The sequence below is a fragment of the Gopherus flavomarginatus genome, chromosome 6, assembly GCF_025201925.1.
Source record: "Gopherus flavomarginatus isolate rGopFla2 chromosome 6, rGopFla2.mat.asm, whole genome shotgun sequence".
Lineage (NCBI taxonomy): Eukaryota > Metazoa > Chordata > Testudines > Testudinidae > Gopherus > Gopherus flavomarginatus.
Window position 1 is genome coordinate 9358241 of NC_066622.1, and position 17916 is coordinate 9376156.

The 17916-nt window shown below is 42.9% G+C and overlaps 1 protein-coding gene across 2 annotated transcripts in view; it reads right to left on the reverse strand.

Annotated features, from left to right (window-relative positions):
- The window catches only part of FRMD4B (FERM domain containing 4B), a 124833-nt gene that overhangs the window by 28277 nt on the left and 78640 nt on the right, over positions 1-17916 (reverse strand). For both annotated transcript variants that reach the window (XM_050957311.1, XM_050957312.1), the window contains 4 exons: positions 10414-10497; positions 9002-9067; positions 7692-7749; positions 4475-4561 (listed from right to left, as the gene is read on the reverse strand). In XM_050957311.1, coding sequence (XP_050813268.1) covers positions 4475-4561; positions 7692-7749; positions 9002-9067; positions 10414-10497 — 295 coding nt within the window. The remainder of the gene's footprint in view (positions 1-4474; positions 4562-7691; positions 7750-9001; positions 9068-10413; positions 10498-17916) is intronic.

Consider the following 17916-nt stretch of genomic DNA (forward strand, 5'->3'; position numbering starts at 1 on the left):
TGGATGCTGTTGTAGGCAAATGAAGATTCATCCTGTATATTAAATGGACACATAGGGCTTTGGACATTAAAACCTGTTTTATTTAGAAAAGGAACGCTGGCCAGGATACCGGTGTTCTCTCTTAATCTAGTCAACAAGGATTGTGGGATGGGATCTTTAAACAACATCTGGGCAATCAACAAAGATGAGGAGAAGGCACCTTACTTTACCATGGGAACTAAAGAGAGGCTGGCACCATAACAGGACAGCAGTGTTAATCCTGGGCATGAACTTAAACCTGGATGTGGGTTCTGAAGCCATGCACCATACGTCCTAATGATCTTATGTTCCAGAGCACTTATCACCTGAGCCATACAGACACTATAGTGTGTAGCCAATATGGAGTCCACTTCCTCTCATTCATTAAAATTGCCTTGGTCTTTGGAGATGACAGCAAGAACGATACTCTTAAAAAAACAACCAACCAAACCCCACCTGTCCATTGTCAGCATATCGCAGCACTGGAGCAGAATGATTCCCTCACCTTCCCCTGCAGCCAGTGACAAAACTGTCACTAACTTCAGTGGGGCAAGACGGGCTTTTAAGAGAAGGGACCATTTTAGCTTCAAACCACTTCCAAGCACAATCAATATATCGGTAGTAACTGATGTGTGTGTGGGGTAGGGAGGGTGTTTGAAGAAACAGCCCCGGATAGTTGGTGGGGCTGGAAAGCCTTCCTCAGGTGAGGTGTTCCTTCAGGAACAGTCCCATTAACTTTAGCAGGACTGCTCACATGAAGACTGGGCCCTTGATGACAAACCATGGTTCTGGCCAGGCCAACACTCGTGCAAATAGGTAGCCCCCTTTATGGGACTGCTCACATGGGTAACATTACAGGTATAAGCGTTGGCCAGACTGCAGATTACAGATTATTTCATCCATCTTTGTTTCAGAAGGTGCTTTCAGTGAGGGGCTCTTAACTCTGGATCTCACTCACCTTGCTGATCCAGTCTATTGACCTTCAGTATGCTCTAGGGCTCATGTATTTACACATTGCCTCTTCTGTCTGCTTTGTGCAGGGGGTCGGACTAGATGATCACATTGGTCCCTTCTGACCCTAGAATCTATGAATCTATAACTATTTGGGTGGCCTGAGATGCCTATATTTTAAGGAGGAGGGTTTTTTCATTGTCCTTTCATTGGCATTGTATCAATCCGAGTGGGCCTACTAGTTAATGTGTTTTTTAATTGAATATAAACTTGGAGAGTTTCCGATGGGTGCGTGTTATCAATGGAAAGCAATATTAAATTAAAAAAAAGGCAGCCATCTCTAGCAGCAGCCTTCACAGAATGTGGAGTACAGGAATAGGCAGAATTCAATTACTGTATTGGGACTTAGCCAGCAGACTGGGGATAACAATGTAGACTCCTGCTAAAAGTGCCATACCTGAAACCTCAGCAGCTTTCCAGCCCCGGCAAATATCTGTAGATGTTTGTACACCAAACAATCGTAGGTCTTGTCCACACTACAGGGGAAATTCGAGCTAAGCTAAGCAATTAGTTACATGAACAGCATAACTCAAATCAACATAGCTTAGATCTACTTTCCGCAGGGTCCACACTACGAGATGTTGATGGGAGAGCGATCTGCAGTGGATATAGCGAGTCTTCACTAGACCCACTAAATCGACTGTCGATGCATCGATCGCCGCTAGCGGATCCCCCGGTAAGTGTAGACAAGCCCATATACATTTAAAAACAGGAAAATCAGCTTGCTGTTGGTTACCTTTTAACATGGCATCTCTCTCTTACTCTGCTAATCAAACACACATTCACTTTTTAAGGTATCTATCTTGGTGGACAGATCACAATAGGGATTCCCTTAATTCCTTCCCAACTGGTTAAGGATATGTAGCAGAGGACTTTTGATCCATGAGCCAAATAGCAGGATTCTTGTGCCGGGCCTGCCATCTGGGCTACTGCCAGCCTGGCTCCATCCAGAAGGGCAAAGCAAGGAATTTCCTGAAAATCCAATGTTATTGGCACTGCAGTGCAGAAAGGCAGAGTCTACATGCTACATAGGTCATCCCTCTCCCCCACTGCCTGGAAAGATCATATTTGCTGGTTGTGGTCCACAGATTTAGACAGACATTTAGATGAGTCACACAGCCTCCTCTCCCTCTGGATAGATCTTCCCATATAGTCACTGATTTGAAAACGTAATTAAAATGAATTGACGCTATTTCTAGCCAAAAGCAAACGGCAGAGGCTGACACAGAGAGTGAATGTAATTCAATCTGAGCAAATGCCCTACATCTCTTCTGTGTGAAAATGAACAGTTCTGCAATGCATCTTAACCCCCCAAATCTAGTCAGTATCCGATCACCTCTATTTCCTTATGTTTCCCTTTCTCCCTTGAAACTGAGCTCCCTAATTACTACTCTCACTGCTAACTTGAGCAGTTTGTTTCCAAACACGGAACCACCTTTTGTTTAAAGAACCTGTTTGCACATTAATTTCTTCCTCAGTGTTGGTCCATGACCTCTTGTGTTAAGCTAAGTCACTTTTCAAACAGCCTATTGGCATCAGACTTTCTGACAACCTTGATGCTTCTCCTCCCTCTTTGTTCTGTACTCCAAACTGGGTAGTTAAAATTACTGCAAGGCACTCAAGTGGCACTGCTGGGAATGGTCTGCAAACATTTCCATTATAAAGCCTGGCACCAATTCGTACACAAAACTCCCGTTGACTTTAGAGGGAGTGACAGGTGTAATGGTGGCAAGATGTGACTGTTGGCATTTGGGCCCTGGCAACCTTGAAGAACATGGTGTTTCCCAAGCTGCCCAGCTGGTGTTGAGAATGGTAAGCCCATAGATACAAAAGGAATTAAACTGAGAACTGGTTCAGCTGCACGCACACTTTCTTGCCCTGAGTGCTGGACATGACTGGCTGCATCTACCACGGTGTTGCAAGCGTTTGCAACAATGCCGATGGGTGCCCAGAGGATGAGATTCCTAACCTCTGCTTGCCGACCCATTTACTAATGTACTGTCGGTACTCAGTCAATGCTTGGGAATACATCAGGCATGGTCATCCCTGTGAACCCGGGTTGATTTGATCTTTTAACCATCTTGGCTATTTTATAATCTTACACCCAAATCAAACCTAGTCTGTCACTGTGGTGTGTGAACAGCAGAAAGTCCTGGGACTAAATAAAGGCCTTTCACTGGACACAAGAGAGAAATTTAAGAGATTGATCTTGGTGACAAGTTAGCTCAAGAAAAGGAATCAATCAGTAGCTGACTGTCAAAAGGGAGAGGACAGTGACACAGTGTGGGTCTTATTAGCATGTTGAATTGCTACTAGTGGATCTCATATTTTCCTATAGCCATGTTTCTAGATGCTCATCCAGAATATGTGCCAGCCAATTCTGTTTCATAGGCTCACTCCTCCTGTGTAACTTTCCATCTCCCGGACAAGTGCACAATGGTCTAAACTGATCTGGAGTGACTGCTAGCAGCACGCACGCACACTCCTGTGAGCTACTGCCCAAATCCTGGGGGTAGAAAGCACATCAGAAAACCAGTTCTGCATGGGGATAGGGGAGACACAGCTACAAGAGAGAAACCAGGTGTATTCCCCCACACAGGACAACTCGCACACGTGTCGAAACCTCCTCCACCCATTCTAGGAAACCAGTTCTCCAAAGACCTCCAGGGCTCATTCCAAGCTCTGAATGGGACTTAATCAGTTGTTAAGCTAGAATAGTTCCCGTGCACATCGTGTTTGGCGGTATGACAGCTTGCCAGCAGAGGGGCTCGTGAGGGTGTGCTGATAGATGACTTGTAGGGAGCCAGCGAGGGAATACAGGGCCCTGTGCTTTGCTTCAGTAACTGAGATTATTGGCAGGAATTACTCAAATACGCAGAGAGGGATGAGGAGGAAAGAGCAGTCTCAGATATTCAAGCACGTGTTCTCAACCCATCACCTACAGTTACACGCATCCTGGGAATCAGCAGATGCATTGATTGGCCTGCAGCTTCACCAAGGATTCAACCAGCATCTCACCCATATGAGATACTGAACTGATCTTATGGCCTGATCCACTGATCATTCTCTCTCTCTCTCTCTCTCTCCCTTCCCTCTCCCCTCCCCACACTCAACGGAGATTCTGCTTGAGGAAAAACTAAAGCCAGGACCAATAACTCTGAACCCATTTAAAGCAGAGACCCCCAGCTACATCAAATTGCTTCATACTGTAGGATGACCTAGTGAGGTTGTTAAAAGTCCAGTAGTGAATGCACTGAGACCATCAAACTCATTAGAAGCACATGTGAACCAAACTTTTGTACTGCACATTAAGAGTTTGCACTGTCTATCTGCTGGAGAGGAAGCATGTCTTCCCCTCCAGTTTTCTGGAATAAATGGTGTCTAAAGCTTTCATTTTCCTCAGGACTCTAACTAGCCATAGCTTTAAAAAAAACACAAAACTTACTTTTCTAGGTTTGACTTTGTCTTGTAAGTCGTACTGTCCTATTCCTTTATAACTGATGCCAAGCCACCACGGGATTCCTTGTTTATCCTGTAAAATGGAAGAACATAAGAACCAAGATCTAATGAGGAGTTAAGAACCTCAAAGATTATATAGTATTTACCGATTTCATTCTGTGACAAGTATCAGCGGGTTAGGAACACAGGACTTTGCAAACAAACCTGCACTCAAGCAGTGAGATTGTGATGAAAGGGCTCTACCATCTCATATGCAATAAAGCCCCCCCCCTTTTTTTTGGCTCATGCTTTGCCCATTTATCCAGAATTTGTTTCCAATGTATTGACCAGTTATTAAACTATTCCCTTCCCCACCTCAAAAAACTTTTCAGTTCTATAGAAATTTTGTTAGCATAATTTTGTTCAATTTTAACAAAAGTGCTTCAAATGTTATGGGACTGAGAAGGAAGAGAATGCTGAGAGTGGTAATGGCAGCAGGATTTCACCAATTACATCGGATGCATTTACACTGCAGCTGGGGTATGTTCTGCAGCTTAGCTGCTTAGGGTATGTCTACACTATGGGATTATTCCGATTTTACAGAAACTAGTTTTTTAAAACAGATTGTATAAAGTCGAGTGCACGCGGCCACACTAAGCACATTAATTTGGCGGTGTGCGTCCATGTACCAAGGCTAGCATCTATTTCCGGAGCGTTGCACTCTGGGTAGCTATCCCATAGTTCCCCCAGTCTCCCCCGCCCATTGGAATTCTGGGTTGAGATCCCAATGCATGATGGGCAAAAACAGTGTCGCGGATGTTTCTGGGTAAATGTCGTCACTCAATCCTTTCTCCGTGAAAGCAATGGCAGACAATCATTTAGGGCCCTTTTTCCCTGGATTGTCCTGGCAGGTGCCATAGCATAGCAGTCATGGAGCCCATTTAGCCTTTTGTCACTGTCACTGTATGTGTACTGGATGCTGCTGACAGACGCGGTACTGCAGTGCTACACAGCAGCATTCATTTGCCTTTGCAAGGTAGCAGAGACGGTTACTAGTCCTTTTGTACCGTCCGCTACTAGAAATTGGCGATGACGGTTACCAGTGCTTTTGTACCGTCTGCTGCTGTCATGGGTGGTCCTGGCTGGCCTCACTGAGGTCGGCCGGGGGCGCATGGACAAAAATGGGAATGACTCCCCAGGTCATTCCCTTCATGTTTTGTCTAAAAAGAGAGTCAGTCCTGCCTAGAATATGGGGCAAGTCTACTAGACAACCAGAGAGCACAGCCGCTCCGGATCAGAGCCCCAGATATCCCACAGAAATGATGAGCTGCATGCCATTCTAGGGGGTGCCCCTGCAACAATCCCACCCGTTGCTTCCCTCCTCCCACACCCCTCCTGGGCTACCGTGGCAGTGTCCCCCCATTTGTGTGATGAAGTAATAAAGAATGCACGAATAAGAAACACTGACTTTTTAGTGAGATAAAATGATGGGGAGGCAGCCTCCAGCCGCTATGATAGTCCAGGCAGTACAGAATCTTCATTAGACATGAAAGGTGGGGGAGGAGAGGGGCTCAGCCTCCAGCTGCTATGATAGTCCAGGCAGTCCAGAATCTCCATTAGACATGAAGGGGCGGGGGGAAGAGGAGCTCAGCCTCCAGCTGCGATGATTAGGATGGTTACCAGCCCTATTACACCATCTGCCAGGACTGAATCTCCAGGACACAAAGCTTAAGGGAATGACCGGGAGTCATTCCCATTTTTGCCCAGGCACCCCCGGCTGACCTCACTGAGGCCAGCCAGGAGCACACACAGGATGATGAGGACGGTTTCCAAGCCTTTTGTACCATCTGCCATCATAAAAGAAAGGGGAGGGGATCCTGGTGTCCAGCGCCGCAGCACCACGTCTACCAGCAGCATGCAGCAGACATATGGTGACATTGAAAAAAGGCAAGAAATGATTTTCTTCCCTCTTTTCTTTCACGGGGGAGGGTGGTGGCGGTAAATTGATGACATATACCCTGAACCACCCGGGACAATGTTTTTGACCCTTCGGGCATTGGGAGCTCAGTCAAGAATGCAAATGCTTTTAGGAGACTGCAGGGACTGTGAGATAGCTGGAGTTCTCAATCTCCCCTCCCTCCATGAGGGTCCATTTGATTCTTTGGCTTTCCGCTACGCTTGTCATGCAGCACTGTGTTGTGTCCCTGATGTGGCCTCTGTCTGGAGATTTTTTCAAATGCTTTGGTATTTCGCCTTCTGGAACGGAGCTCTGATAGAACAGATTTGTCTCCCCATAAAGCGATCAGATCCAGTATCTCCAGTCCATGCTGATCAGCGCGCCACGCTGAGCAAACAGGAAATGAAATTCAAAAGTTCGCAGGGCTTTTCCGTCTACCTGGCCAGTGCACCCGACTCCAGATTGCTGTCCAGAGTGGTCACAATGGTGCACTGTGGGATAGGTCCCGGAGGCCAATACCATCAAATTGCGGCCACACTAACCCTAATCCGAAATGGAAATACCAATCTGAGCGCTACTCCCCTCATCAGAGAGGAGTACAGATATTGATATTAAGAGCCCTTTATATCGAAATAAAGGGCTTCGTTGTGTGGACGGGTGCAGGATTAATTTGGTTTAATGCTGCTAAATTCGGTATAAACGCGTAGTGCAGACCAGGCCTTACATAGAGGTACCTGCGCTAACTTTAAAATAGCTTGAAGAGTGAGGTGGTGTGGGCTGCACAGGCCTGCCTGACCCCTTTGGTATGTATTTAATTCTACAGCCAATGCTTAAGCCCATGCGACTGTGTTCTTACTGTCAGTCAGTGAGCTAGAGTACAATTAGCACATGTATGTCTGCATGAGCTGTAAACCACACCACTGTGGGATGCACCCTTAGTCTTCTCTCTGTTACATTTTTCTAATCTTGATTAATGATTCACCAGGTCTCTGAAGAAATGTAACTGCTTAAAAGCTAGAAGAGATATCCAGTTTAATTAAGATGAGAAGATTACAGGGGTCTTTTTTTTTTTTTTTTTTTTTAAACAAAGATTCCCTTCTGCCTTCTCTGTAAATGATTCGCAGTCCACCAATAACAAAAACAGTTCTCTAAGAACACTGGAAAAGTATGAATCAGAAGTGCAGTTTTTAATATCGACTGGCAGATGTTGTACAGTGAAATCATTCCTTCAAGAATGTAATCATGTTATCTACGAACAATCACTAACCTTTACTCCATAGTAATGGACTCCATATGTAGGCAGAACTTCTACCACCTTCATGTACCTGTAGACAGATTTACAGTGCATCTGATGAGTTGCTCTGAAGAGAATAATGCCTCTTAACATATCCTCTTTTACATCTGCATTCAGATCATGCCATTTATCTTTCGCATATTAAGTGACGGGCTCACCTCCATTGGGAACAGAGGTGAAATTCTGACCCAGTTGAAGTCGATGGCAAAATTTCTGTACACATGCAATAATTTTTTTGAAAAATAAAGTAACTGTTCCCTGTAATTCCTCTTATCAAGAGTTGAGGAAGCTGAGACTAAAACTACATGTTGAAAGGTCTTTTCTGAAATGTTAGAATCATAGAACCATAGGGCTAAAAGGGACCTCAAGGGTCATCTAGTCTAACCCCCTGCCAAGATGCAGGATTTGTTGTGTCTAAACCATCCAAGACAGAATGTTGCAGGGAAGGAGCTGCCTACACTTATTTAATTCTGGTGACTTGGCAAAATGAGAAGGAGAGTTATGGTAACATCAAAAAAGAAGTGGTTTGAAGTAGTCATACTAATACAATTATGCCATTAAGGGTCTAGGTGATTCAATGGATTAGTGAACCTCTGAAAAGATAATTTATTCTACATTCCTACTTAAGAGAGTCCTAGGACTTAATAGCAGGATTTTAACTGGGCAGGAGAGAGGTGCAGTCAGAGAACTGCATGTGGAAACTTGCATGCTGTCTGCTCCATATAACTATGTAGCTCTTCTCAAACATTTGGGCATATTAGACCTTATACTATAGTCGCCTCCACTCAGTGCTTTTAGGGTCTGAAATAAAGCTCAGCAATGGGAATCCACTGACTTCAATTGGCCTTGGAATAGCCCTTAAATCCCTCACCTTTTGAAAACCAAATTCAAACCACTTTAAAACAATAAATATATTTGTTATCCTTACACAACTTAAGGCAACATCCTCCTTCAGATATCGGGGTAAAAATTAACTGTTAGCAAACGAAACTTGGAGGCAATCCCTCTGGTACTGGTATTAAAATAAGGCCATAATCATTTTTTGCACATCGAAGGTATTTAAAGGAGGTAAAACCTTAACTGAGGACTTGTGAAATTCAAAATTTAAGACGCAGGTTAATGTAAATTCGCTGTTTGTATTAAACAATATCAATCAAAAATGTCATTGCTACAGGTATGAATGGTAAAAGTCCACAACGAATGACTATAAGAACAGTATCATTCCCACGTATCAACAGAAAGTATTTCAAAAATACCCCCAATTAAATAAGCGATACACTCACTGTACAATAGCTTGTCCTCTGGTCAGACCTTTAATTTTTATATAATGTTCAATTACTCTGTCCTCACTGCAAAACAAGCACAAAATCAATTTAGAGGCTCAGTGATTTTTTTTTTTACATGCAGTAACTTTTGATGATATTCAAACTCATGCTCAGCATGCACCAAAGGTGCTTCATTGAATATTTCCCAGTAGTTTCAGTTTCATAATGACTCCAGTTCCATCCTTCATTATGTAGAATGGAACCTTCTGTCTAATTCTTACTACGGCATCCAATGTTCCAGAGTCTAATTAGCTACTCATTTCAGATCAACCAGATTTGTTACAGATGCTGCTGTAGAATAATGGCACTAATTGGATAAATTCATATCTAGTGCCTAAAGAACCCAGAACTTCAGACAGTGGCTAGTGCTACATATGTAAGACAGAGAAAAGTTAAAATGGATGTGTTCATTCCTACATATTCCTACAGGTTATTTTTATTCTCAGCCATGTAACAAATGAACCTATAGACGACCTATATCATCGTCATTCCATCATGTGTGTCCACATTTAGTTCTGCTGGAATTAGAAACAAAATACGCATTCGGACCTCTATCACTCTTGAAGACAAATGAAAAACAGGCCAAGTGATTTAGTTGCATAGCATTTAATAGGGAAAAAACTGAGAAAAGCATAAGTTAGAGCCTAGAAATGAAATAACGCAGGTGACACTGTACCTGCATAAAGGGGATCCATTACAACCTAAAAGTATCTTATTGTTTAATACTGTTTCTTCACAATAATAATAATAGGAGATATACCAATCTCCTAGAACTGGAAGGGACCTTGAAAGGTCATCAAGTCCAGCCCCCTGCCTTCACTAGCAGGACCAATTTTTGCCCCCAGATCCCTAAGTGGCCCCCTCAAGGATTGAACTCACAATCCTGGGTTTAGCAAGCCAATGCTCAAACCACTGAGCTATCCCTCCCCCCAAATGCTGGGGGGGAGGGATTTACAAATGCTGAGCTGTATTTCTTACCTAAGGACACATGCTAGAGATGGACTCAAGGCACAAAACTGTATCTGGCTCTGCATTTCTGACACCCCCAGGCCTAGAGAATTGTTTTGATTCAGCCTGCTATAAACAATGGGTGCTGCCATCTGCAAAATTCAGAGCTGGGCTGGAGTTTGGATTTCAAGTCTCCCTCGAGCTTGACCCCTGTCACAAAGGTAGGGGCTAACACACACATTTAGATCCTGAACTGGGTTTGGATTCAGAACTTCTAAAGGCTGGAAGTGTTAAGATACAGGACTTGGGATCAAACCCATTGATAATACTCTACAACCTTTACAAACAGTGCGCAAAACTGACCTAGAAATGGCCACTAATTGCTACTAATATTTACATTTCTGTACTAGTGAGGAGCTTACCAGTAAGCGAGTGAGGGGTGTTCCTGCAATGTCTTGGTAGGAAAGGCAGGCAGTGCCTTTAAATCTTTTCTTGTGTTATCGTCACTAAAAATAAGAATGGTACAAAAATTACTGCTGCTAAATCACAGATGCAGTCATTAGTTTCCAGAAAAGGAAAGAGCCACTGGGAATCAGGTACCCAAGAACATGTTCATTTGCACCTTTTTCCAACTATCTTAGCATTGTAATTCTATAGGCCTTCTGACACGACAAGTCTGTAAAATGCTGTCCTGTACATCAGGTTATCATTCATTGTGAGCACAATATCATGGCTAATGGGAAATTAGGCTGCTGAAGAAAAGAAGAGATGGTATTTATCCATCTTTTAAAAAATACCATTGATTCCAGGCAGAATACAGGAAACCTGCCCTGAGCATTTGCAGAAAGGAAACCTCTTGCCTTAATGACCATGTTGTTTTCAAGGTTTTCAGCAGAATTTTTGTTCAGCCTTTAGTTAGAAATCCATTCCTACTAGGCAACTCATCTATTCCAGGCATGAAAAATACTAGGGCTGGTCAAAAAATGTTCAACCAAATATTTTTCTGTTGAAATAAACAAGTTTAGTCAAAATCAAAATGTTCTGCAGCGGGGAAAAAAGACACTAATTTTGGTAAAATTTCCATGGAGAAAATCTAAATGAAATGTTTTATTTTGGAGTGATCTGAAACTACAATTCCCATAAAACATTGCAAATGCTTGCCTGACCGGAAATAAATTGTCTTCATTTCAGGCAAACTGAAATGAAATATTTCAATTAGGGAATGTCAAAATGTTTGTTTCAATTGAAAAATGTTGAAACCAAATGGTTTGACCTCTATAAGAGAAATTTTTCTGAATTTTTCATTCTGTGAAAAGCTGGATATTTTGACTTTTTGGCCTAATTTGGGACGAAGACTATAATCAAAATATCAGAAATTCCATTTTTGACCAGTTTTAGAAAATAGTTAATATTCTAGTAAAAGTAAATACAATACGCCTCAGTTTTTGAACAAACAAACTGGCACCCACTGAAGCTGGCAATAGGAGACGGCACTGAAATGGTCAAAGTTTTCTGTTTACATGCTCCATTAATCAATTAGCTGAAACTTGCATGCCTCATTTCTGCAGGATTTCTGCATGCTTTAGCAGTGGTAGGAACAGGCAGAAACATGACTTTTCCATGTAAAGAATGCACTGCTCTGATTCATTAACACTGGCCTAGATTTCTGAATTGAACAAGCTGGGTGACTTCCCGGAGGAGTTGTTCACCTTTCTGTTTTAGAGCCATGTTGCCAATCAGACTCCAGTTCAAGATTTTGTTTCCAGTCACATTCCTTCCTTCAGAATTTCTTGGTATGTGGGCCACTGTGCATTGCTAGAGAGGAGTGCAGCATAAAAGCTGCAGCATCAGCACCGATCTTGTAAGCTGCATCTAGAGAAAGCAATGCAGGCCCAAGGCGGCACTAAAAAGTTAGCTTCTTGGCAGTGTGCTCAATGCTTCTGGCAGGTGTTGCGCTGAAGGCACTGTAAATTAAAGCTCTGTGTTTATACAGAGCATGGGCTAGCAGCACCGCAAGCTTCTTCCACATCACTCTGACAATGTGTCAGCCCTGACACAGAGGAGCCTCCTCTAGGGATGAGGCAATGAGCCTCATTTTACTCTTCACCGCCTTTGCTGAAGTTGCCACCACGGGTGGCCTATCGTGCCAACTGGCTTTAAGATTCATTTCTGAGCTTCCCACAGCCAGTTCTCTTGTGCCAGGAACATGCACAGCTCTTGCTATTGTGGCCAGCCTGTGAATGCCACAAAACAGAGATCTGTGGAGAAAAATCAGAATCTTTTTTTTTTTTTTTAAACTCCCAGTGTTGTCCACTCTCATGATATGTGGTGATTTTTTCCTTAAAGTCCCAGCAGCTGAGATTAACAGAGATTACATGGGAAGGCTCGGAAATCAGAATGCAAATAAAAAGAACCCAATTTGTATTAATTTTTGTTTTAAAATCTCATGGTCTTTAAACCAGTCATGATTTTTTTGAGCACTCTGGGTTGGCAATGCTGAACTCCACTGAAATATACTGGATTGGAAGAGTTTGAGAGGAAAACGAGAGCTGTTTTCCTCAATGAGGAGGGGTAGGTGTTTCCTAAATACAGATATTTAGGCCACAGTCTTCACAGCTGTGGGAAGTCTAGTGTTCAGCACCCAAATCCATATTTAGGCCCCTCGTTTGGAAGTTTTGTCTCTGTGCTTAGGTACCAGCAGGATGGGGGTCTGAAGTAGGTTGCTTGATTTCCACAGGTGCTAAACCTCACTGAATTCAGTGGGTGCTCAGCATCTCTGGACACCAGGCAACTTATGTAGGTGTCTGTATTAGTCACCTACATTTGAAAATGTTAGCCTTAAAATGCAGGCTCTGAGCTGGGGCAGGCTTTCTGCTTCACTGCAAGGCCTCTCGTCTCAGCATATGGTTGGGTAGTAGGTTAATCTATTAACATTTGATCCTCATCAGATATCAAGATACAGGCTCCAATCAAATAAATATAGCCCTGGATGCTGTAACTGTTGAAATATCTGCAACCTGACTTGAGACTGAGCTCTACATTGCCTGCTGCCTTTCTGTCAGGACGGACAGCACTCTCTCTGCCTTATGGGGCTAGTCTGTCCAAGTCATTTTTGGAGACCCCCTCGTGGCTATTGATAACAACCTTTATGCAAATCCTCCACACTGAGACCATCGGCTCATTTCGCAGGCCGCTGAGAACTGTTCTGCAGTAGCAATAAATTGCAATCACGTGCAGAGCCTCAACTGAACTTGAAGTGGCAGCTTAGCAGTAAAGGCTCTGGCCAGGTCCCCAGCTAGTGTACATCGACATAGTTTGACTGAAGTCAACAGAGCTCTGATGAATTGCACTGGCTGGGGATCTGGTCTTCTGGCTACAGAACATAATCCCCTGATGCACCCGGTTCCCCATAAATATAAAGAATAATACAATTTTTGTCTGGGAGGCCCTGGCTTTGGCAGTTACCCCTTCCTAGGGTCCCAAGTTCACATCCTGCCATCCTTTCATATGTCATTTGACAGGTGCGTATTCCATACAGCATTCTGCAGCATGTCTCCTGGAAGTACAAGACTACTGTAGGGGAGTTTGGTTGTTAAACAGAAGGCCTCACATTTCTAATGGCCATGCTGAGTTCTTTCTCCATAGCTATAAGGTTAAACCTCTGGAATTTATGGAAAAATGAACGAAAAACTTGAGGAAAAAGGGTATGTCTGTCTGCTTCCTTCGTCATGTACCTTTGCCCTGGAGTAAATTGTACAGCTTGGCATTTAAATGGCATCAAGCTGCTGACTACACACTAGGGATTAGCATTGGGGATGATTCACAGCTTCATGGAGAGGGAGAAACTGGGAGTCGGAGCATTTCCCCTCCTCCCCACAAGTTCATTATCACTTCTCCCTCTGAACAAAGCATGTTCTCCCCCTGACCTTTAGAATCACTAACGCACGCCTTAATAATAGGCTCAGCTGTTTCTCAGAGGTCAGGAGTCCAGATGAAAGTAGCAATGATTTGAATGATTGACAGGTTAGTGTGTGGTTTTTACAGGATCTGGAACAAGAGGTGAAATCATGAAGAGGAGGGACTGGGAAAAAACTTCCACTGCTACACTGTTGAAACTACCCACCCAAACAAAGAGTAAGTCACTTGGAGCTGTAGCTCAGAGTGCCTGGCTTTGAGCAAAATTCTAAAAGCCTCTCTCTGAAAAATGACTCTTGCTGGATGAATCTGAGGGTGGGTGGTGGTTACGGTAGGCAGTAGGTTGTTTGCAGTTGGTGATAACACAAGCCAGCCCTCTCAAGAGCAATGCTGGAATTCAGCTGTCAGGACTGGGGGCCCCTACTTGCATTTAATCTGACCTCCAATACCAAAGGGCTTCTTCATGAGTCAGCCCTGGTGGTTCCTGGCACCATTCCAACACTTAAAATGCCCAGGGTCAACAGGGCTGAATTTCTTTGGCAAAAAAGTTTGTTTCTCTCTGAGGAAGAGAACACGAAACAAGCTCATTTGAAGTATTGTTCCCCCAGGAAGAGAATGAAAGAAAACGTGCATTTTCTCCTTTCCTTTCCATCCCACCCCATGTATACGGGGACAAAAATTGTCCCCTAGTGTAAATTTAACATAACTTGAATTGATCACCATCATTTGGATGGGAATACATCAATTCTGAGATTTAATAAAAATCTACATTATGCGCTTCTCACGGCACAATGTTTTAATTTGCATTCTATGAATTGTCTATATTTAGTTTTCTGAAACAATGTGAACCAGCTTCGGGCAAGATACTGCCCCCGATCTGTATGTACAACTCTTATTGGTCTTAGTGCATGTGCTGTGCATGGATTGAGTCCCTACAAAAACCCAAACAAACCGAACAACAAAATCCAAACGCACATTGTGCTATGAGTAGAAAATCTAAATCACACAAACTACCATGTTTTTCTTATAGTAAGTCTTGCCCAACTTTATCTGCCTATCGAAACCCACCTTATACCAGAAACAGTGGCTAAAAATTTTAGCTTTGTACATAAATCCCCATTAGAGGAACTTAAGTCAGACAATAATGGCACACTTCACTGGAAGTACATTACTAAGAATTAAAAAAATTAAAAAGGATTCATAATCTATTTGCACTCTCAGTATGTGTATCTTCACAGCTTGTGGTTTCATGATACAACACTCCCTGCTAGCCAAAGATTTACTGACATGACAGAACTGTGCTAATTAGAACCATTTGTCAATAGGTGCCCAGCCCTTCCTTGTGCCCACTGTGTCAAACAACAATTTATTTTTGTTGCTAATGCAGTAACTCAAGGTAAAAGCTTTGATGGAACAAGATGTGGTTAATGAGATTATCATAAAATGTGGAGCATGAAGTACAAAAGCAATAGGCACACCCAAGACAGCACTAACCAACAAACCAATTACATTTGATATAGCAGAGAAGTTCAACATCTCCCATTTCTCTGTAAATCTTAACTTTTTGATAAAGCTGGGATGTATCATAACAAAATGATATGAGCTGTTTTTGTCACTCCAGAATTGTTTTGCAAACAAACGTCACATAAGACAGGAAGGGATTCAGATAGAGGAGATTCGGACAATGGGGTTTGGGAGAAATGTGAGTATACAGTAGGCACAATCTTAGCTGTGTATGTGTGTGAAGGGATCGGAACATGCAAGAGGCAATACAATATTGCCATGCATTCTATACACTGGGGAAATTTTCTATTAACATTTCTCCCTCTTGTTCTTTTAAATGTTTTGTGTTAGACAAAGAATGGTGCACACCCAAATTAAATACTCGAAACGGGATCTGTAATTTCTCTGGCAGGAGAATGGTTAAATTACTTAGTATATTCTGACACTTATCCCGACTGAGAATTGCCAACTCTTTTAACTTTACAAAGATTGACTACCACTGAAGGAGAACACTGTGCATTATTATTTACAAAAAGTAGACAGACACCAGGCACAATTCTGATCTAAAGAATGTAACTCTATTGACTTCAATGGAGTTATTCCCAATTCACACCAGGGTTGATGAGTGGAGACTGGAGAATCAGGCTCAGTGAGCGGAATGTCTGTCTTATCGCTGGAATGCATTTGGAACAGATGTGTTTTCTTAAGTATTTGAAGGAGGAAAGGGAGGTGGGGGCTCAGTGCGCATCCATTGGGAACGCTGTTCCATGCATAAAGGGCAGTATGTAAACAGATGTGAGAGGAGGCAGCAAAAATTATTAGGGTGGAGGATACAAGGTGAAAGGGGTGTAGATGGAGATAATGGGGGAGCTACAGAAACAGGTGGAGCAAGGGAGAGCTTTTGACAATGAGATTAGGAAGCTTGAATTTAGTACAAAAGACCCCAAACAAAACAGGCAAGTGCAATCCAGTGGAGAGACTCAAGCAGAGGGGAAACGCGAATAGAGCAGCTGGACCTTGGAGCAGCATTCTAAGATATATTCATTTGATTGGTCCTCTCAGTGCCAAATATCACATATTTGCATTATTTACAAAAGGTAGTAAGTTACAGTACAGTACTTCAGAACACTCAAGAAGTTTTTCTAGTCAAAAGGCCCAAATCCTGAAAAGGCTGATCAAATGATTTACTTCAATGGGAACTGGCGGTTCTCAGTACGTTCATAATCAGGCCCCCATTCCTTTAGCCAGTGGGGAGTTTGGCCCCTCAAACACTGGATAAGTACAGGCTATGGTAAAAGGCACTGGAAAGAGCACCTGTCAAATGGCTTTTGAACCCTACAGCATGGAAGGAAGATAACACACAGCTGAAACTCACTGACTCTGTGTATCAACCTAATATCCGCTGAGAGACTAACTTTTAAAACGTATTACAGATGGAGTTGGGCTTGTAACGAAAGCACGGGATCCCCACTGACTCTTTCCATTGACTTCAACGCAGAGCCATGGAATCACGAGATCTGGGTTCCAGCACTGGTACACAGTGCTCAACCAGGCAAGTTACATGTGATCTCTACTCCTGAGTTTCTCTTTCTGGGGAAAATAAAATGGAGATACTGTTAACCAACCTCATAAGGGTGTCAGAGGTCTTACTTACTAATGTTTGGAAAGTGCTCAAAGGTCCTCAGATGGAGTGTGGTATTATGTTACGACAGTCCGCTGCATTGGAGTTGGGCCTTAACCTCTTGGCCATCCTTCTCCAGCTCCAATATTGAGAGCTGAGCATTTTGCATATAAGGACCCTCAGTCTTTGAGCAAAACTTCCACCACTGCCAATGGGTATTCCATGGGCAGAACTAGAGCAGAACACGGTTAACTTTTAAAAGTACCTGTGGGTGCATTTGTTAATATTTCCCCATAACACCAGGCAGGAAGCAAATCTGTTTCAATTTACTAAGGGATTTGCTCTTGAACAAGTGAAGATTATTCACAGTTGACATGATGATCAAAGGATCCCAAACCCTCCTCCAAAATGACAGACTGTTATAGCTAACATTCATGAGTTCTGTCTGTTCATACAAAAGTCAGATCAGCCAAATTAGCTATGGTTCTTTTGTAGCTCTGAATACAGCAGCCAAGTTTAAATCTTGTTATCACAGTGCTCTGTGCTGATACAAAGATGCTATAAAATATAAAAAAAGGTATCAAAATAATGATAAAAAGGACTGACAAATCTACAATGGCAAAACCATGGAGGCTGAAGTGCTGTCGTTATTCTGCTCATTCCTACCGTGCGTAGGCAGGGCCATACGGGCAATGAAACTGAGATCCTTAGAGCAGGGAGTGAGAAAATTAGGGAGCTAAAGAGAAGGAAATTCTAAGGGTGCCACTTCAAGCCAGACTCTGTTCTCAGTTACCTGGTGTAAATCTGGAGAAAGTTCACTTAAGTCTGTGGAGTTTTTCTAGATATTCACCAGTGTAATCAAGAACAGACTGTAGCTCAGAGTTAC